This window comes from Cibotium barometz, chromosome 4, assembly GCF_041138505.1.
Source record: "Cibotium barometz isolate CiBa-2024 chromosome 4, ASM4113850v1, whole genome shotgun sequence".
Taxonomy (NCBI): Eukaryota; Viridiplantae; Streptophyta; class Polypodiopsida; order Cyatheales; family Cibotiaceae; genus Cibotium; species Cibotium barometz.
The window spans coordinates 7,785,093-7,805,484 of record NC_141049.1 but is presented as its reverse complement, the minus strand read 5'-3'; the positions used below and the strand labels follow the sequence as shown (position 1 = coordinate 7,805,484).

Here is a 20,392-nt window from a genome sequence, read left to right as displayed (position 1 = left end):
CGGCCCCAATTATCCACATAAAATCTGTCCAACGATGCAAAGATGCATCCATCCCCGCTTCTACGGTCATGCCATGAGTAAGATAAAGAGTTAGGCGCATTTGGAAGTCATCCTCTATCCAACAATCACTGCCACAAATGATAGGAGAGTATAAATCTCTCACAGGAGGCTCTCTCCAAGGGTTGTGTTCTACCCTCACGGCCACCAAAGGATGATACTGCTATGTTTTTGGTCTCTGCATCTTGATAGGCTTTTAATGTTCTACCCTAGGCTATTAATTATAAGCTCTTAGCCAATCTAGACCTCTTCTTGCTAGTGCCTTAGTCCATATGTTGACCCTCCAAGTCCCCCCCTCCAAGGCCCCACGCCCCTGCTAAGCCCTTATTCCTAATCTTGGGTTAGCAGACCTAATCCTAGGCCTATTGAGACATAACACCCCTTCTCTTTCATTGCCTTTTATTCTCTCTCATCGCCTCCTTTCCCTATTCTCTCTCATCGCCTCCTTGTTTTTTCCCATTCTATTTGATCCCACTCTTCTCCTTCTACACCCAACCACTCGCATTTTCCCTCTTCTAATTTGGTCTTAACATTGCGTCCTTCTATCCAGCTTCCACACCTTGCCCTGCTGCCGCCTTCACCATTCCCTGTTGCCACCCCTCAAACACCGGCCTCACTTCCCACTTGCCATCTCTCCATCTAATTCAGTCTAAACATTGTGTCCTTCTACTCAACTTCCACACCTTTCCCTGCCTCCTTCCACTCACTCTCTCTCATCACCTCCTTGCTTTCCATTCTCTTTAATCCCACTCTTCTCCTTCTACACCCAGCCACTCGCATTTTCCCCCTTCTAATTCAGTCTAGACATTGTGTCCTTCTATCCAGCTTCCACACCTTGCCCTGCTGCCGCCTTCACCATTCCCTGCTGCCACCCCTCAAACACCGGCCTCACTTCCCACTTGCCATCTCTCCATCTAATTCAGTCTAAACATTGTGTCATTCTACCCAGCTTCCACACCTTTCCCTGCTGCCACCCCTCAAACACCGGCCCCACTTCCCACGCACCATCTCTGGCTCATCTTGCCCCATCACGCCTGCTGTCCGGCTTCTCTCCAACTGCTGCTTGGACGCCCCTTGCACCTCCACTCACCCTCAGGCTTGTGGCTCAGCCCTCTTCCAGCTAGTGGCTTGAAGCCTTCAAGCTCACACAGGCCGCCAGCTCGGCTCCTTCACACCCTGCTCATCCATGGCACCTTGCCCACCCTCACATACTGCCCAGCATCCCATCCACCTTGCCTCGCCTGCCGCCATTCAACACCTTCACACTCCAGTCACCATCATTGTTTCACATCTCTGCTGCCCGTTCCACTCTGCCTCCTTGCTACCCACCCTCCCCAATCCCTTGCTACCTCCATCCTCACCAACCAAACACATGGTCTTTGCATAACCTCATGCCTCTTGCATAATCTTCACATACACAACTTGTCTCTGGCAATTCCGGATGATGGGTTCCCCACACAACCAGTTCCTTTCTCTCACTCCCTCACCTGCTTTCTGCAACCCCATTCTCAGCCGGTTCCTATGGTGGCAGTATCTGGTCCAGGAGAAGACACGGGGGTGAAACCACCCCTGCCTCCAGCTCTACTTCAGGAAACTTCCACCTCCTAATATTCCTCCAATGTGCTGCATAGTCTTCTTAGCTTCACCGAGGATGGTGAGCACTCTAGTGTGGGCGACCTGTAGCCACCATGGGTGGTTGGATCAATGGAACACCACTTATCATGTGCATGACACAAGGACTTGGCACTTTAACAAGGCTGATCCCTGTTTGGCAGCAGATTTAGGTCATCTACAGGCTCCAATAAGCACCAAGAAGTACAAGATTCAGACAGCATCTTGCATAGGGCAGTCGGCAGCAATACATCCACACATGTGACATTAAACGCAGCATTTAATGCTCATACATCAGGACAACAGCAGAAAAGCAAACCAACTCAGGCAAAGCTCTGATACCATTGTAACATGCGGAAGCTCTGGGAGTCTTCTTTCAGTCCTTAGCACTGCATAAGAACATGTTGGTGCAAAACACACACAAGGGATGGAGAGAGAAGAGAGAGGCTGAATTTTCAGTATGTGGCAGTGTACAAAAAAGGTTACATCAATCTGGGCCCTTTGCCCCACTCAAAAGAGTGTTTAGAACCTTCTATGCTAAGTCTAAGAGCCAACTCCAGCGTGGAACTAGATGAAAAGGATGTACACTGGCCATATCTACATATATGCACCACATATACTAAGTTGGTTTGCTTTTCTGCTGTCGGCCACCTGAAACCAGCATTAAATCCTGCGTTTAATGTCACATGTGTGGATATATTGCTGCCGACTACCCTATGCAAGATGCCGACTGAATCCTATACTTCTTGGTTTTATCTGAAGCCTGTAGATGACCTAAATCTGTGCCAAACAGGGGTCAGCCTTGGAAAAGTGTCATGTCCATGTGTCATGCACATGACACCACTTGCCCTGCGTTAATGGAACTCCACGTTCACATGCCAGATCAGTGGAACACCACTTTAGTGGACCATAGGAGAGTGGACCAGTGGGATTCAACGGTGTCTCATAGGAACTTCCTAAGGCCATCCAAGTTTCCAACTCAATGGCTACTTCAAGCCGCGCACAACAATTATTCCACCGCAAGTCACTCAGGGCCATTGCACCACCTCCCTGATTCCACCTACCAACTCTCCGAGCTAAAAGGACTCTCTAGAGTGGGGAGCAGGGGATCAGATCTAGTAGTCCTCTCTCTATTGAGCACTGATTCTTCCATTTTGGCTTCAGCAAGTCTGTGTAAGCCTACCTCACTGTGACCACTGTGGAGTGCACACAGTGCAGCGAGTAGCCCTGTATTAGAGTGAGCAGTTAATGAAACAAATCTCGGAGTAGTGTGCACTTCTCTGTGTCTCATCATTGACTGCATTATTCAATGTGTGAGAAAGCTTCGTGTGTTATCCACTCCTTAGTGTGCCGGGCATCCCAACCTGCTACAATGACCTTTTTTGTTCAACAGTAATCTCTCTCTCTCTCTCTCTCTCTCTCTCTCTCTCTCTCTGTACGCGCGAGCGCTTCTGTACACGTATGCGTGAGCCATCATGCTGATATCAAAGAAATGTTTGTAGAAAATAAGAAATTTTCTAGATGTTATTTGCTCATACACAAAGTTGCCTTAAACGTAACCTGTGCGTGATTGCAGGAATTTTTCACAAATCTACAGATTATGAAAGATGAACTCAAAATTTCTGACATCCATGTTGGTTTAACAACATTGGAAGAAGTTTTTTTGAAGGTAGCAAAGCAGTCAGAGCTTGAAACTGCTTTTGCGGAAGGTCATGTTGAGTTGTTGACACTGTCAAATGGCACGTCAATAAGTGTAAGTTGCAAATATATATGGTGCCACATGCTATCACTGCAATTCACATAAATCTAATGACATTTTCAATGTTTAATACTTAAATTTGAACCCTTTTACCTGAGTGTTCTTTCAATAGGGGATACAGACTGCATTGACACACACTCGTATGCACAAGATTCAACACGCATCTGGCAAGTGTAGTTGTCTTTCTCAACTGTGCAAAAATGAGCTAAATCAGGTTTAAGCTGGCTTCCATCCTTTGATTTTCATCATGACCATTGCGACTTCCAAATTCCAAGCCAAAGGTGACTGTTATATTTCCAGAGGCATCAAGCCAAACTTGGCTAACATGCAGCAACAATCTTGATGGGATGATGTTTGGCTCCCATCCATGACAGAGGAGAACATGAGCTGAAAACATGTTGTACCGACATTGTCTGAACCCCTACACGTCCATACAACCCGGTTTCAGCCCCTGTTCTTCCCTTCGTCATTACTAATCGCATCATAATCCCAATTGGAGAATAGCAGATCATTTGATTCAGGAGGATGACATGAAGATTCAATTTTCATGCACACAACAATCGAAGACAAGATTTGGGCATAGGAATGATGGTGATCATGGTCCAAATGTGAAGAAAATTCTTGGCCAACTGCTTCATTGAACAGTTAAGCTAGGATCATGGCAATGATTTCCAACCATGAGCAAAAATCTCTATTTTGCAAACCCTCAAGATCCTAATATCTAGCACTCTAGGTATTTGATGAAATCTATTGCCATACCAGTAGTGAATAGAAAAGAAACAGAGGGAATGCAGACATCTTACTTCCAGATATGCCATATGTAGCTATGCTGGTTATAATATCACAGGCTGTCCCCCTTGCAATGCAGTCTTGTGTCTTTTGGGTGGTTGTCTCTTGGGTGGCTGTTCTGCCTTATCATGCAAGACCTTGTAGGGATCATATTTCAGGATTATCATCTTTGTTTCTGTGTGCCGCTTAATTTTTCTGGCTTATTTTGCAGGTTCCTGTCGGTACACCATTCATTTTTGTCCCTGGCACACAAACCAGTGACAATCCGAATGGTTCAGTCATCAAATTGAACTGGCAGCAAGACGAGACTGGACGTCTTTGTGTGATAGAGCAGTCTGAATCCAGGCCAGCATTGAAAGAAATCAGCCATGGTACAGATGAAGCCCAGACGTTTTGTTTAGGATCAGAATCTGGCAACATTGAACAAAGCATGAAGCTGACATGCTTTAGCACAACAGAAGTCGATAACGGGACAGAAGATGACAAGATGACAGACAAGTCAAGACTGCGATCAGTCGGCTGGTCTATAGAACAATAGCTCCTGGGTATGCAATTTATTTCACCTTCTACCATTTGTTTGAGACTTGCTTGGGACTCTATTCCTGTTCTCCACGTCTTTGCTCTGGAAACCAAGGGTTAAGAGGCCTCTTTTCAGCAAAGCACAAACAGGTACATGGGAGGAGATGCCTCTCTTCCAGGCATACCTTGTTGTAGTCCATCTTCTCATTGAATGAAACAAGAGAAAAAGGCAATTACAAAGCTTTGATGAACCTACTTTCAAACTTGACACCTGCAGTAAGCCTTATTTTCATTGACAGGACAGCCTGGTATATGTTCTTTAACGCTGTCTCATGTATGCAACTACACCTCTAAATCCACCTTGCCATGCCATGTTGTACACACAGTTCTTCATGTAGAAACCTTGGATTGTGGATGAAAACTCAAGGACTATTTTGTGAGTTAGACTTTGACTTTGAAGTAGAATAGTCTCTTCTAAGGAAAATCCCAAAAAAAAAAGAATCTATCTGAGTTCTCTTTCCCATGTCGTGTTGCCTTCACACCGGGTCTAGGCCGGCATCAGATGCCAGTTTTGTATGGTGGGTGGGTGGTTTATATGGAGCACATCCCCAGCTTTTGTGAATGAAGATTCTTTTTTTGTGAATCTAATATTGATTTTTCCAAAGTATGCGCTGCAGTATTCTCTTTAATCATGTGAAAGTTCACAATGATAGTGGAAACAAATTGTACACATCTCACACAGTTGTCTTGGACATTGACAACATCTGCCCCATCAACTTGCAATATTACCATGTGATGTTAACAGCCTTGATCCTTGGGTATTCCTTTACGTGTTGGTCTATTTTTTATAATTTTTCTATATTGTTGTGTGAGTGCATTTTGAAACAATTTCCTAAAGACATTCCATGGACCCCATTAGAAAGGGCTGAAGGGCAAGCACTAAATAGTATTACCATTAGACCATGCAGAGTTGATCAAACAATGAACATCAAATGGATAAATAACCTGCTTTGTTTGCTTTTCATCTGCACCATGGAGGAAACAAAACAACCAGGAAGCTGATACGTGCATGCTTCAACTCGCTTGAGATGGACAAGCTACCGTGCAAGTGACAGGAATCGCTGGTGTGATCTGAGACTGATGTGCTTGCCTTAAGTGTAAACTATACAACCTTTAATCTATAATCTAATCTGATGTAATCTAATTTAACGCAGCAGGCTCTAGCAGGTGCACCTCTGCCCTAAACGTTCAAAGGCTGCTTTCTGGTGCATCCAAGAAGACGCCATCTTGGGGCTTCCACTTCACAATGCTGCAATAGCTGGAAGGAACCAACCCCTTTCTCTACAGCTGTAACACATCATTGCAGACTCTTGAAGGATGCTGAACACATGCCATCGGAACCTCTCTCTCTCTCTCTCTCTCACGCACACAGGTGGGAATGGGTATATGGAAAAGAGGACTGCAATGCGAGACGGTTATACCTCATCCAAGCGGACGTTGGGTTGACGAGGGGTTCGCAGTCCTCTTGTCTAAGTCCCACGCTTTTTAAAAAAGCGTGGAGCATGGGATCTACGGCTGGGAAGTGGGGTGGGCTTTTCACGGGAATCTGGGCCGTCCAAAGTACGAAACTAGGCCAAAAATATTGAACTCGGGCATCGGGCTGATGTGGAAGATTTTTGCACGCGTGGCAAGTGAGGTGTGTGACATGGATGTATGCGTGGCTGCAGGGACACAGGGGGGCACAAGGCAAATGATTGCGCTAAATTTGAATTACATGTGCATCTCTCTCTCTCTCTCTCTCTCTCTCTCTCTCACACACACACACACACACACACATTCACATACACTGTACACCTTATCGATTGGTCTTGCTCTCTTGCAAAATTTTAGTGTATTTGAAATCAGCTGATAGCTCATGCATCCACAGAGAGAGAGGTGAAAAGGATCTAGGAATACTCCATGGCATCTACATATCTTCAATAAAAGAGAGAGAGGAGGGGTGCAGCCGGCTATAGAAGTAGAATCTCCAATCTGCCACCACCAAGCTAGGAAGAGGGACGTGTATTCAATCTGGTAAGGTTCTTTAACGCTCTATCTCTCCAATCTATTTTCTTGTTTTCATGACATTGTTTTATTGTTTTCCTATTGATTAAGAAGGAGCTTGAAGGGAAAAAAATGTTATCCGTAGCTTGTGTTAGCTTGCAAATCAAGAGCCAATCACTAAGTGCTTGATAAAGCACAATGCAATACATTTTATCATTGAGGCTTTTTTAATAATGTCTTGTATCCCTGACTTCGTAATGACCTTGCTGCATGGTGCCATAACTTCTTTTTTGATGATGCATTGCTTCATGAAGTCCTCCACACCCAATTCAAGCCTCTTATGTTTTGAGTAAGCCCGACAATGCATTCCTTTTGCCATAATTTGATCCACAAAAAACCCATTGCATGATGAAGTCTTCAGTGGATACTTCATGTTGTCAAAGCTTTATTCAATCCAATGGAAGCTTGTATACAAAGCTTCAATATCCAAAACTAAAGCTCATTGCGTTCTTTCATTCTCTTATGTCTACACATTTGTCGTCGAGGTGATAAAGGTGCAACACGAGGAGGAGATGATTGTGCTAGAAGTAGTCCAATGGAGGAGGGAGAGAAGGAGGGCATACACAATGTGCTAGAAGCTTTGAATTTAAATCCAAATCCATGTGGAGAGAGCAACCCTCAAGGGTACCTCACTTCTATGAACTTTGAGCTACTATATGACAAATTACCATCTTGTGCATATGATGCAAGAATCCACCCTTCCATATCAACACAACCATCCCCTCATAGATAGCCATCCCCTTCCATATCAACACATGATGTTGTTATGGTTGGTGTAATTCCAACTACATATGGGGAGCTTCTAGGCCTTTTTCAGCTTAGTTATTCCATAATGACTCAAATATGAAGCTCTATTACTTTGTGCCTGTCTAGATGGACATGCCATCTTCTATTAGGAGTTACATGCAAGTTGGGCTTTTTATGGCTGGAAGGTATGGGGAGGAGGGGCAGCCCTTGCTTCTATTGTATGGGCTGGTTATGAAGGCAGCTGTGGGTACCAATTTACCACTCGAGCTATTCTATTTGCAAGGTTCTCTATGTCCATAAGCCATCAATTTACCACTAGAGCTGAATTAAATCTAATGGCCCTATTTTGGATTGATGGACAGATGAAACATAGGAGCTCATCATAGAGGACTTGATCATGAATTGGATTCCAGATCTAAATGAGGTAAGTTGTGTGTGTGTATGTGTTTGTGTGTGTGTGTGTGTGTGTGTGTGTGTGTGTTTTAATGAATTGGGTTTTTTTGTAGGTTGTACATGATATCAACTTGCCAACGGGTGAAACCAATGCATGCAAGGTCCCCATCCCCAATCTCAATGAGGTATGCATGGTCAAAAGCTAGATTTTTTGGGATAGTACAAGCATTGTTTTCCACATCAACAAAAGAATGGTAATGAGGAGTTGCTTTTCGTAGGTTGATTGGGACACAGCAAATGCTACGAATGAATTTGAAATGGAGGCTTTCTCAGAGGATGCAATGTGTGGCGATACATCGAGTGATGACATTGATCAAGATGATTTCATTCAAGATGAGGAAGAACATCTATGTCCCATAGCTTGTGACATCATGGATGATGCTCAACAAAGCCCATGCCCCAAATCAAGGGATACCTTGGACCCATATTTATATGTCTCAAGTACATTTTTCTCCTTTGACAAGCAAAGCTACAGTTTAATGAAATCGGATCTTCAAGGGGAAATCAATGTGACACTCGATACCTTAAAGACACATGATTGTCGAGGTTTGCTTAATTTGAAAAGGTGGAAGAGGATGAAGGAGGGTTTGTGTGTTGCTCCTATCCATGATGGCGGTCAATACATCTGCTTGAAATTAGCACCCAACCTAAAGATCGCAGCCATTGAAGATTGGGAATGCATCATACAAGCATCTCATCTCCTTCGAGATCGTGCAATACACCAAGGCGAGAAAGACACTATAAATTCAATCAAGACACAATGGTGCACAGATATTCAAAGCCATGGAATTCCAATAAGCTATATCAAAGATTGGATCGTTCTTTGTGGATGCCAGTTGCATGAAAGACATCAGCAAGATGTTCATAAGGTGCGTGCAAGTGAGAAAGAACACAAAAAACCCTCTTTGATTATAGTCACAGATCAGCCTCATGTTCAAGAATGTTTGGTTGACATCATGATTCAGCACAAGGTAAGACTAGTGTCACTTCGGTCCAAGCACAATGGGCCACATAAGCGGGTGGAAGAGTTTGCTTGCCATCGAGGGGGAAAGCCTTCTCGAAGTGGTGGTAAAAAGCGAAGATTGCGAAAATCAAAGCGGTGTGGCTGCCCCTTTAAGGTGGTATTGGAGTATGCAAATGACTCTGATAAGGTTAACATTCTCCTACACAATGTCCATGAAGGGCATGTTCCGGGGTCTAGGGATGATCTTTATTATTTGCCTATTCACCCGCGTGTGATAGCATGCTGCATGGATGACTTATTTGACGTCGGAACATGTCGTCATGTAGCTAAGATGTCAAAATCAAAAGAGCGATTCCATATGGAGAGCTCCTCTCCCCTTGATTGTGTGGTTTTTCGCTTCTTTATGATTCCCAAGGAGGTACAGATGATCGCCTACCAAATGCACACTCAAGGTAACATGCTATACATTGATTGTTTGTTTGCATGTCATGGGGCAATATGATTTAGTCAGCTGTCCTTGTTGATGCAGGGAAAAATTCAGATGATGCTTGGGAGGCAATGTACATGGAAGCACTCCGTTTGAAGGAGCAAAACAAGGTAGCCCACAAAATGGAGGTTATGCAATTCTTTTATGCCTTTTCGTATGGTAGAATTTAGCACCTATGTGACCATTTTCTTATTTTAGGTGATCTATGTTCAACCCTATAATCCAAATGCTATCGATGAATACAAAAGACCATTCATCCTTATCATTCAAGATGCGTGGATGTTGGAGATGGCAATGCGTTTCTCTCCCCATAATGCTTGGGCTGTGGATAGCACATTTAAGACGAATGTTTTTGGTCTACCTCTCTATGCAGCTGTGTTGCCCAACCAAAACGGTGTCGGTATTCCAATTTGGCTAATGATGTGCATAAGTGACGTTGCCACTAATCAAGAGAGCATAGCTTTAGAGCTTACCTTCAAGTTGATCTTCTCAAGAATGTCTCAAACCCGCCCTACTGCCATTGTAATCGACAAATGCCCAATAGAGCTACAAGCCATTCAGAAGGTGGTTAATGCAGATTCTTGTTGCTGGTTTGAAGATAACCAAGGACAACGTCAATAAATCGCCGCGCATGTCTTACTATGTTGGTTTCATGCCAAGAAAGCATGGGTGGAAAACCTTTTGCCACAGGTCTTCTCATACCCTTGTCTATTATGAGTGACAACTAGAGTGCTGGACATGGTTCTGAGTTGTTTTGCTACTTTGCAGGTTTCAAAAGACAAGCAAAATGATGTTTATAATAAGCTATCAAACCTCATGCAAGCAGATTCTGAACAGGCATTTGAAGGAAGATTCCAAGTGTTCTTGCAGCAGTACTCATCACATGTGAATGTATGCCGCTATGTTTCTAATGGTTGGTGTGGGCAGACATGTGTGTGGCGGACACGTTGGCCCAAGTTTGGTCGTCTTTTTCCACATGGAAACGTCGACACAACAAACCTAGTGGAGAGGTTATGGCAGTACATCAAGTACACCCTCTTGGATGCAAAAATCAATAGATCGATATTGGTCCTCTTGCATGCTCTCGTAGGCGACTCTCAGACAGGCACACACATGGGGGGTACTTTACTAGAGTTTTTCAAACAAAAACAAGAGTTAGGTAAATTGCCATTTTTCTTTATGCCATAGTATTTCAGTGGTAGGATTTGCTGCTCTGAATGGATTCTTGTTTTCTTCTCAGCCGATTCTGGACGCTTTAGTATCCAAGGTTCAAGCAAGAGTCACACTGCAAGACTCGCAGGAGGCGAGAGCATCCTTACAAGGTACAAAGATGATTCAACAACGTTGGAAGTGATTGATGAATCAACAATGCTTTTCAAGATCCAAAGCATGTCTAAGCCCACACGATGGTACCATGTAAGCATGCAATGTAGCTACTGTGATTGTCCGGATTGGACATCCAACTGCAAACATCTATATGGGATTCGATTGATATTACAGCATCATTTTCCAAGTCTGTATGCTATTTTGCCTATTGTTGACAATGCACGTTCTTTGGGGCAGCTGCAACATAATGTTGATGTTGGACAAAATGATGAGGGTACCCCATGGCTGAATTTAGAAGGGCAAGATCTTGACATTGGTGAGAATGACCAAGGAATAGGGCTCAACATTGAGCATGGGCAGCATAAAGTAGCAACTAATATTGATGAACAACTAGATCTTTGCATTCAGGACTTCAAAAATATTTTGCAGGGTCTCGAGGAGAGTCTCTCTACATGCGACTCCACACGAAAGGAGTTGATCTTTCAACGGTTGAGGGTTTCAAAAGAGAGTCTTCTTGCATTGGTGGTTCCAAAGGAGGTAGACTTACCTTTGCGAGGCTCCATTCGCCAAATCCAAGCTCATGTGACTCTTACTCGGCTTGGTCATGGTAAGAAACATGAAGGAAGTACTGTTGCTCTTGAGGAGGGGACAACCCCATTACAGCCAACAAAGCGTAATTTCACGGGTACGCTAAGACGTAAGCATCAGCATGGAAGGAGTCGAGTGAGGTTTGAAAAGAGGAATCGTATATTTTGCCCCCATTGCTACAGCAAGACCTTGATGATTGATCCTTTGCAAACACACTCTTGCCATACATGTCATGCATTACTCCCCTTGTCAAGGAGACATGCCCCAGTCGGTTCTGAAGTTGATCTTCTCAACAAAGTTTTCAACTTATGTGATGATTCATCTGTTCAGAATGGAGTGATTATATCTTGTGCATATGGTTTGCACGAAGATGATGAGAGACACTTCAACTTATGCCTCAACAACGGGATTGTGCTTGAAAAGATCCATGCATCTCAACATAGGATCATGCTTGTGTACAGTGGTTGATCGGTAGTACTATCATTGTTGTTGAGAAGACATGTCACAACCAATCAACTAAGATATTTTTTGAAGATTTAAATGCTTCTCTTGTCATGGAAGTACTCTTTATAATGAGATGGTTTCATTTCTCATGCATTGGAATCCATGAGTAAAACTTGAAATTGTCTCTTTTATGTCTATAATTTTTTGTCGCGTTTCAAGAATGCAATCAAACTTGTAACCTTTTTTTGTAGTATATAATAGAGTTTTAGTGTTGCTTGGAATGTCATGTGTTATGGAATGTTTGATTGGAAGGCTCTTGAAGTGTAGAGAAGCTCAAATAAGGTAAGCATATTTTGTTCACTACAAGCTCAACTCTGGTCATTTTTCACGTCCGAGGGTAGCTTTAATGTAGGATTGATGGTAATAAGAGGTCACAAACAACTCCCATCAGTTTTCATAGAGGTTTGAGCATGTCCTATTTTGGCAGCATGCCCAAAACTGGAAATTTCAGGTTTTCCAAATAGGTAGTTTTTGCCAAAGTATAGAGTTTATGCAAAGCAAGAGGTACAAGCAAGCATTGGGGATGCTAGATCATGAAAGAAAGTTGTGGTTTAGTAGCATGCATAAAAAATGCTGATTTGGAAACATTTATGCCTTGTTTAAGTGGATGCATAAACGGCATGTAAGCCGGTTTGACACGTGTGTTGGTGTGGGAAATATATGCCTTGTATTGGTCAAAACACAAGAGTTGAAATCGACTTGGAAATGCATGAGCATTAGTGTTATGTCCGTGTTGGAAATATTATGATATTTGGCTATAGCTATACATCAAAGCTATGTTGGATTAGTAAATGCATGTGTTGCACACTGATTTGGTACAATAAGGGATTTCCAGCTATCTAGTACAATAAAAAAAGCACGCTCTAAACATTCTTCATGATATGAGCGGCATCATCAAGCATTCAAGGTTTTTTGTTGGTCTCTTAGGTATAATGCTAAAGGCTCGTAGTTGAAGCTTGTGGTTTTACATTTTCTATTAAAATTTTGCAGAATGGAATTGGGAAAAACAACCTTACTGCTCACTCGTGTTGGGAAGCTTCTAATCTCAGAGTATGTGTGAAGCTAGAGTATGTGTGAAGCTTAGGTGCTACGCACACACACACACACACATGGATACTTGAATAGGCACCCATTTATGAGCATACATATTACAACTTGTATTTATTTATTTATAGACGTGTATGTATGTATACATGTGTGTGTGTATGTGTGTGTGTGTGAGATAGTCACATGGCACGAGCAAATCAACGCTTCAAGACTAAATAATTGGGCAAATTTGGAAATGACTAAATACATTAAATATGCAAAGAGAGTGGCCTTTGCACCAGAGGGCAATAATCCTACTGCCAAAACATTGACAAGCATAATAAAAACCTAGATTGTACACACTTTACTAAGGATAGAGGTAGACATTCAATGCATCCATAAGAGGATGAACCCATTGTCCAAAACAATATTTAAAAGAGGCAGCAAGGTATAATTAATCATTTGATCGTAGAATGTCATTACAAAAGTAGAATGTCATTACAAAAGTGGGCAAGATATAATTGTTTTAGAATGTAATTACAGCAGATATTGAAAAATGGAGAATTTAATCCCAAAATACTCGCAAAATGCTGCACTAAAACTGTATTGATGGCCCAAAAAACTGAAATTGCTTCAAAACTGAACTGCTCCAAAACTGAACTGATGGCTGCCCAAAAAACTGAACTGATGGCTGCCCAAAAAACTGAGTATGGCTGCCAAGCGTCAAATGTAGTGTGCCGCCTCAAAAGTATGTTTCGCCGATCCAAAAAGTGCCGATGCATTGCACCAAACATGCTTCTTCAGGGTTCACCTAAGCATTTCATGCACCATTGGTGTAGCTCCGTCCTTAGCTTGCACACCTCTTCGTGCTGGAACCAATCCTTTGTAAGCTGCAAACAAATGCCAACAAGCCAAGGATATAACATTGAGCTTCCAATACCTTACCCAATCAAGCCATGCTAAGCTCATTGGACTTACCCATGTCTTGCCTATGCCATCTTGCAGTATGCCGGCAATGAGATACCTCACAAATGTCATCACATAGAAGCCACAATCTGTGCCGTTGGGCTGCTTTGGTACCTGTTCCAAAATTACATATAGGATGTAGACAACAAAAAATCATGCACAAATAGCATATGGACACATAATTCAACATTGATATACCAACGAAACAACTAAGAAAACTAGCCTCCACCTCAACAATCTTTAGGTCTAGCTCTTTTGCAGGATCATAAAGAGCACATTGGACAACTGAATCAGCCACATGCGGCGCCAAGCACTTAAGAGCGCTGCATAAAATACAAAGCTTAGATTGTGTTATGCTTTGTGAGAGAATATGTGACCTACATATTCACAAAGACACTAGTTTTGTACGTATACCTGTATAAGCTTTCCAAACACTCCTTTGGGTCTGTAAGTCCCAAAGAGTCCAAGTACAACAGATAGTTTTTCTTCCCCCGTAAACGAAGCACCCTTTTGTCCTTGTTGACATAAAGCACGAAGAGAGACCAATGGCTCCTATTGCACACAAGACAACCAGCAAAAGTGAAAAGCAGACTCCTATTTGCAATAAATAATTGAGTACTATTCCATTGCCATATGCACACCAGCAAAAGTGAAAAGCAGACTGCTAAATGCAATAAATAAATAAAAATCAGCTGATTACTATTCCGTTGCCATGTGCACACCTGCAAATAATAGGAAAGAAACACAACTCAAGTTTGGACATGTCGATGCCAGCAAAGAAACCCGAAAGGTGTGTGACACGGAGCTCCAACGTCATGGAATACCACATGGAGTCAACGAACAACACCTTCTCAAGAACGGTGCATGGCAACATATTCTCCATCCATCTGTGCATGAAAGGGGGCAAATAAACGCTCATCCATACAACATGACATAGAACACATGACAAGTCTATCAAACTTACATTCCAAATAGATTCATAGTTCTAGTTGATGCCTCATCAACAAAGATTGCCTTCAAAAGTGGCTCATCTATTGCTGCATACAGCTTATACCTCGTGGAATTGAACTCAATCTCAACCCCTGAATTCAACCTGCAATGGAAATCCCAATATCAAAAGAGAAAATAAAAAACAAATGCTGATCTTACAATACAACAAGGGCACACAAAACTGCCAATTAGTTGTGACCCACTAACCTAGATCTTGCAACATTACGTTTTGCTATTCGTAGCCATCCTTCCCCTTTCTTTACCACGGCAACATGCGAGTTAGAGATCTCAAATGTGAGCTTGATATTGTTGCTCGCCTTAGACAAAGTTGGAGAAGATATATTAATTGGCACCGTGGTATTGTGATTTTGCATTGCACGAGAAGATCGAGAAGATCTAACAGGCAACTTCTTCCTTGTAGCTCCACATGCCTACAAAAAGAAAAGAAAAGAGACCTTACGAAGACTTTAATGTTGCACCCATGCAATCTCAAGAAAGCATATAACACATAGTAGAGTAGAGTTCATTATATTTATGTCTATCTACCTTGTCTACCTCCAAACCTTCTTGCATTGGTTTGCTAATCTTCATAAATTGAAATGACCAGTCAAGTGCCTCGTCCACTGTGCTTCCTTTTAGATCATCCATCTACAACGAATGACAAGGCAACATAAATAATATCATAAATAGACTAAAGAAATAGCTCTAAACAAAAGAGAGAAAAAGGAGCACTTACTAGCTTCTTGACACCCATAATTTTTTCCATGTCTACATGTTGCGCAACATTCTCACCAATTTTCAAATCCTACAAACAAGATTGTATAATTACGCAATGCATGATATGGAATGTAAACCGTGATAGTGAACTTAGGCCATATCAATGTAAACCATCACCACTAAGCATGCATGACAATATACCAAAAAGAGAGCAAAGAAATAGTACAAACAAAGATAGTGATAAAGAGCAACACTTACCGTCTTGGTGCTGGCCTTTGAACCCATCCCTCCTTTTGTAAGCTTTTGCTCATCGTCACTCTCAATCTTTTTCTCCCCATCATTTTGACCATGGTGCTCATCGTCACTCTCAAACTTTTGCTCCCGGTGCTCATCGTCACTCTCAAGATTTTGCTCCCCATCATTCTGACCATGATGCTCCTCGTCACTCTCAAGATTTTGCATCTCTTCTTGCTGGTCAAGGTCATCCATAACAATGTGTAATCATGCAGGTAAAGGTTTGACCTACACACATATCTAGTAGCTAAGCCAGTGTACTTATTATATATAACACACACACACATACGACATACAAAACACACACATATGACATGTACGTATAACACATTCATACACACACCTTAAAACAACACCCATGATTTTGCAAACTATAGTAATCAAGACCAAGACACTAAACTAGGGCAGATTTAGTAAACTATGACCATGTCTAGACATCAAGACCGGGACACTAAACTAAGGCAGTTTTGGTAAAAACTATGGTCATGCCATATTTTGCTAAACCATGACATGACATGACACACATTGCATATGCACACATACTCATATGCATGCACACACATGCATATGATATGACATAGAAGTAAGATCTTGTGTAAATATGTTTGTGTATGCATGTATGTGTGTGTGTGTGTTCTCGAGACTCATTTGATTATACACAAGGATGTACACACATATGCATATACACACATACTCATATGCATGCACACACATACATATTCATTTGCATGCACACACATGCATGCACACAAGCATAGTCACTCACAAGGGAACGAGAATGTGAACTTGTTTTGAGAAGAGAGGACTATTTGGAACGAGAACATGAAGCTTAAATCAAATGGAATGGGACGTTATTTGCATGAGTGCAATGCATCCACTTGACAATGGACACTCACTCACATGCATGCGCACATGCATTTACATTTACTCACACACATACCCATGCACACACCTTAAAAGTACAAGCACACATATGACATATACATACAACACATATATGGCATATACGTATAACACATACACACACATGCACACACATACATGCCTTCAAAGAATACCTATAATTTGCAACTATGGCCACGTCTAGTAATCAAGACCGAAACACTGAACTAAGGCAGTTCTGGTAAACTATGGTCATGCTACATCCATGTTTTAAATAAAGGTCAATGGTACTAAACAATGGTAATGTCTATTAACAAGGGCATGTGTGTGTGTGTGTTCTTGAGGCTCATTTGATTACACACAAGCATAGTCACAAGGGAAGGAGGAGAACAGGAACGGTTCAGAGAAGAGAGAACTATTTGGAACAGAAACATGAAGCTTAAATATAAGAGAATGGGATGTGATTAACATGTGTGCAATGCATGCACACACACTTGATAATGGCAATTTCAAATTACCCAAGGATGCAAAACAAACACATGCTTTGTAGACATACATGGCCTAATCAAAACCACGTATGTTTGAGAGGCTTATTTGAATTAAAAAGATTATGCAATGCAATAGCATATCGGCTCGAACATGTTGTAAAATCATATGCTCCAATGCGTTGCAACATGCATCAGAACTGGAAGGTGAAAATTCTCATTTTTTGCAAAGAAGTACATGGCATGCACGGATGGGAAATTACACACATACTCCAAAGTCATAATATGTACAACAAACACATATGGCATGTACGTATAACACACACACATATACATGCATGCACACACTTGACACACACAACATATACATATAGCACACATAGATGGCATATACACACATGCCTCAAAAGGACAACCATGATTTTGCAACTAGGGTGATGTCTAGTAATCAAGACCGGGACAATGAACTAAGGCAGTTTTGGTAAACTATGGTCATGCTATAGACATGCCTTAAATATAGGTCAATGATGCTTGTCTACAAAATTTGTTTTTACCTTAGTTTAATGTTAAGTCATCCTAACTCAACAAGATGCATCAAGATTCAACTGCATGTGACTATATGCTTTACATATGTGTAGCACACACATGATCCAAAACAAAAGACTAAACAATCATGATATTTATGAAAACAAGAGACTATAAACTTCTTTTCGGAGCATGTAGACTTACTTTTGTATGTCCATGAGCTGCGATTCGACTCTCAATTTTGGCCAAGCGATTTGCAGCCGTCGACATGTAGGATGTCATCGCGTCTTTCACCCACGAAGCAATGTAGTCCTCCTTTGTGCCTGTCCTAAACACCTCTTCAAGATCGTTCCATGCTTGCTCCGCTTTCAAAGTCTGCGCATGCTCATATGTCAGCCAATTCCTCTCAAATTTTCTATCCTTGTCATGAAATCTTTTTTCTGCTTGTCTTTTCCAACTGCTTGCATTAGGATGAGGGAATATGCGGCTTGGGCGAGATGCCATTTGCTTGTTGGTTGGACGACCAATAACACGCTTAGGGATTTTAACTTGTAAGCCATGCTTTTTTCGGAGGTGCTCCTCCATCCGAACCCTCTTTTCAATGAAGGCTTCGCTCGTCGGACATACATTGCTTGCACGACATTGACGAACGAGCCTCCCATCTGGGAGTTTAACTTCCACATATGGTAGGGGGATGCTTGATATTGCCTCTTTTCCATGCGGAGCTTGGACTACATCTACCGGCGGCTCCAAATTTTCATGCACATTTGATGCAGCCATACCCATTCTAACCTCCAACTTTTTTCGTGGCCTTTTGTTAAGGCTATCAGGGGCAGCCCCTTCTTCAAATGTTCCACCTAAATTTGGTGATTTGGGCAGAGTCGAGGCTTGCTTCTCCAATTTTGGATCCAACCCATCGTCGTCTCTACCCTTGCTGCTTCCTTGCCCTGCAACGACCTTCTTTCCCAGCTTGCAATCTTGTTGTGCAAGAGCCTTCTTGCCCTTGCCCTGTTGGTTTCTAGGTGCCATTCCCAAAAAACCCTGCTCTGCTGCACCTTACAAATCTCTATGAAGAGCCACTCTCCAATTGCAAGCCAACCTTAGTGCAAAAAATCAGCTTTGAATCTAGCCTGTATAAATATGATCCTGGCCCAGTTCACAACCGTGGATCCCATGCTCCACGCTTTTTTAAAAAGCGTGGGACTTAGTCAAGAGGAAGGGCAGCAACATAACTAAAGCATTAGAGTCACCATCTGCATGCATGCACATGAAAAAGACACAAGCGAAGATATGCCATCTGAGCAGCTAAGCATATGCACCTTCATCAATCTATGCAGCCGACCCTCAAACATCGATGAATTGTATTTTTCTTGGAAACTAAGCATTCAAGATGAAAACCCAAATCCAAGCAAACTGGAAAGAAAATGGGAAAATAGACTCACCTTCCATGGCTTGCATGTTCGCAATATCAAGATGATGTAAGAGAGACAAAGCACATTGACATACACAGGGACCTTGCTGTACCCTCCATCTTCCAATCACTCCTTAATTACATAATGCGGAGCTTGCTTGCATTCGTGTATCTCCATACTAGTCCCACGCTTTCTGCCTGTACATGAAAACACCTTCCAATGCAAGCTGTGCTTCTTAAGAAGATCCAGTAGAGCCAGCTATGGCAGAAGTTTTGTATCTTTGGTGGCAGCTCCTCTGCGTAAAGAGGATGGAGCCGGGCCGGGAAAGAACAAGAACCAAATGAAGCAGGAGAGATGGTTTTGGGGGGGCAGGGGGGGAGAGAGAGACGGCTAACAGAGAGAGAGAGAGAGAGAGAGAGCTAACAGAGGGAAGGGGGAGAGAGAGAGAGAGAGAGATGCAACCGTGCTGGTTTTAGGATTAGGGTCTGCCGCGTCAGGTCCGCCAGATGCCAGAGTGAGAAGGACAAGAAGAGCCACGCGTGCAAAAATCTTCCACATCAGCCCGATGCCCGAGTTCAATATTTTTGGCCTAGTTTCGTACTTTGGACGGCCCAGATTCCCGTGAAAAGCCCACCCCACTTCCCAGCCGTAGATCCCATGCTCCGCGCTTTTTTAAAAAGCGTGGGACTTAGACAAGAGGGTTCGCAGTGCGAAGTACCCGCCTCATTGGAGAGAAGACAGGTGACCAGAGGTTCCAGAAGGGACCCGCCATTAAATAATGTGGATGGATGTTCCCCAAATCTCTCGACGACTCATTAAATGACTCTGTCAGCAAAATATTTTCTCTCGCATTCCCACTGTATATATGAGGCAGAGTGATGGGCCAAGTTTTGCACAGAACTTGCCAACTGTCCATTTGGCATTGGGTCGAAAAAGTGGTGGCCAAGTTGTAACTCAATTGGTAGAAGAGATGGATTTTTTTGGTTTTTCTTTGATCCACGCTAGCTATCCTCTTCAATTTTCAAGTTGAAATTATAGCCCTTAAGGCTAGGATCAAGGAAAGTAGCTTAATTAGGTGTGATTAATGTGGACTGATTGATACTAATTCTCATTAGAGGCTGAGGCTCTATTTTTTGAAATAACTCTTGGGCACTATCCCTTTCTCTACAATCTCATTAGAGGCTTAGG

The 20,392-nt window shown here is 42.5% G+C and overlaps 3 protein-coding genes across 6 annotated transcripts in view; 2 read left to right on the top strand and 1 right to left on the bottom strand.

Moving 5' to 3' along the window:
- LOC147638848 (ABC transporter A family member 11-like) overlaps nt 1-5,399 on the top strand; it is a 103,366-nt gene extending 97,967 nt beyond the window's left edge. For 3 of the 4 annotated variants that reach the window (XM_086785131.1, XM_086785127.1, XM_086785147.1), the window contains exons 15-16: nt 3,245-3,421; nt 4,428-5,399. In XM_086785131.1, coding sequence (XP_086641257.1) covers nt 3,245-3,421; nt 4,428-4,754 — 504 coding nt within the window. In that variant the 3' untranslated portion in view covers nt 4,755-5,399. The remainder of the gene's footprint in view (nt 1-3,244; nt 3,422-4,427) is intronic. The other variant, XM_086785139.1, reaches the window with a different exon arrangement.
- Nucleotides 5,400-6,506: 1,107 nt separating this feature from the next.
- LOC147638847 (uncharacterized) lies at nt 6,507-11,957 on the top strand. Its single transcript, XM_086783926.1, has 9 exons — nt 6,507-6,808; nt 7,948-8,009; nt 8,092-8,163; nt 8,257-9,454; nt 9,532-9,599; nt 9,688-10,053; nt 10,258-10,648; nt 10,730-11,131; nt 11,245-11,957. Exons 2-9 carry the CDS (start codon nt 7,983-7,985, stop codon nt 11,424-11,426), a joined length of 2,706 nt encoding a protein of 901 aa, XP_086640052.1. The 5' UTR covers nt 6,507-6,808; nt 7,948-7,982; the 3' UTR covers nt 11,427-11,957.
- Nucleotides 11,958-13,382: 1,425 nt separating this feature from the next.
- On the bottom strand, nt 13,383-19,738 carry LOC147638846 (uncharacterized). The gene is made up of 12 exons (XM_086783913.1): nt 19,235-19,738; nt 17,997-18,167; nt 15,865-16,077; nt 15,626-15,694; nt 15,436-15,537; nt 15,097-15,320; nt 14,864-14,992; nt 14,622-14,786; nt 14,314-14,451; nt 14,129-14,222; nt 13,912-14,013; nt 13,383-13,823 (listed from the first exon to the last, which is right to left on the bottom strand). The coding sequence occupies exons 2-12, from the start codon at nt 18,072-18,074 to the stop codon at nt 13,734-13,736; spliced, it is 1,404 nt and encodes a 467-aa protein (XP_086640039.1). The 5' UTR covers nt 18,075-18,167; nt 19,235-19,738; the 3' UTR covers nt 13,383-13,733.
- Between the last annotated feature and the right edge of the window lie 654 nt (nt 19,739-20,392).

What these genes read in the sequence shown, in the direction of transcription:
- LOC147638847 (XM_086783926.1), top strand. Translation starts at nt 7,983, where the DNA reads ATGAATTGGATTCCAGATCTAAATGAG. An exon ending in CAAACAAAAACAAGAGTTAG is followed by an intron (nt 10,649 to 10,729) that starts GTAAATTGCCAT and finishes TTTTCTTCTCAG; the next exon opens with CCGATTCTGGACGCTTTAGT. An exon ending in AGGGCAAGATCTTGACATTG is followed by an intron (nt 11,132 to 11,244) that starts GTGAGAATGACC and finishes AATATTTTGCAG; the next exon opens with GGTCTCGAGGAGAGTCTCTC.
- LOC147638846 (XM_086783913.1), bottom strand. Translation starts at nt 18,074, where the DNA reads ATGACATCCTACATGTCGACGGCTGCAAATCGCTTGGCCAAAATTGAG. An exon ending in CAAAGGCCAGCACCAAGACG is followed by an intron (nt 15,695 to 15,864) that starts GTAAGTGTTGCT and finishes TCTTGTTTGTAG; the next exon opens with GATTTGAAAATTGGTGAGAA. An exon ending in TTCTTTCCTATTATTTGCAG is followed by an intron (nt 14,452 to 14,621) that starts GTGTGCACATGG and finishes TGTGTGCAATAG; the next exon opens with GAGCCATTGGTCTCTCTTCG.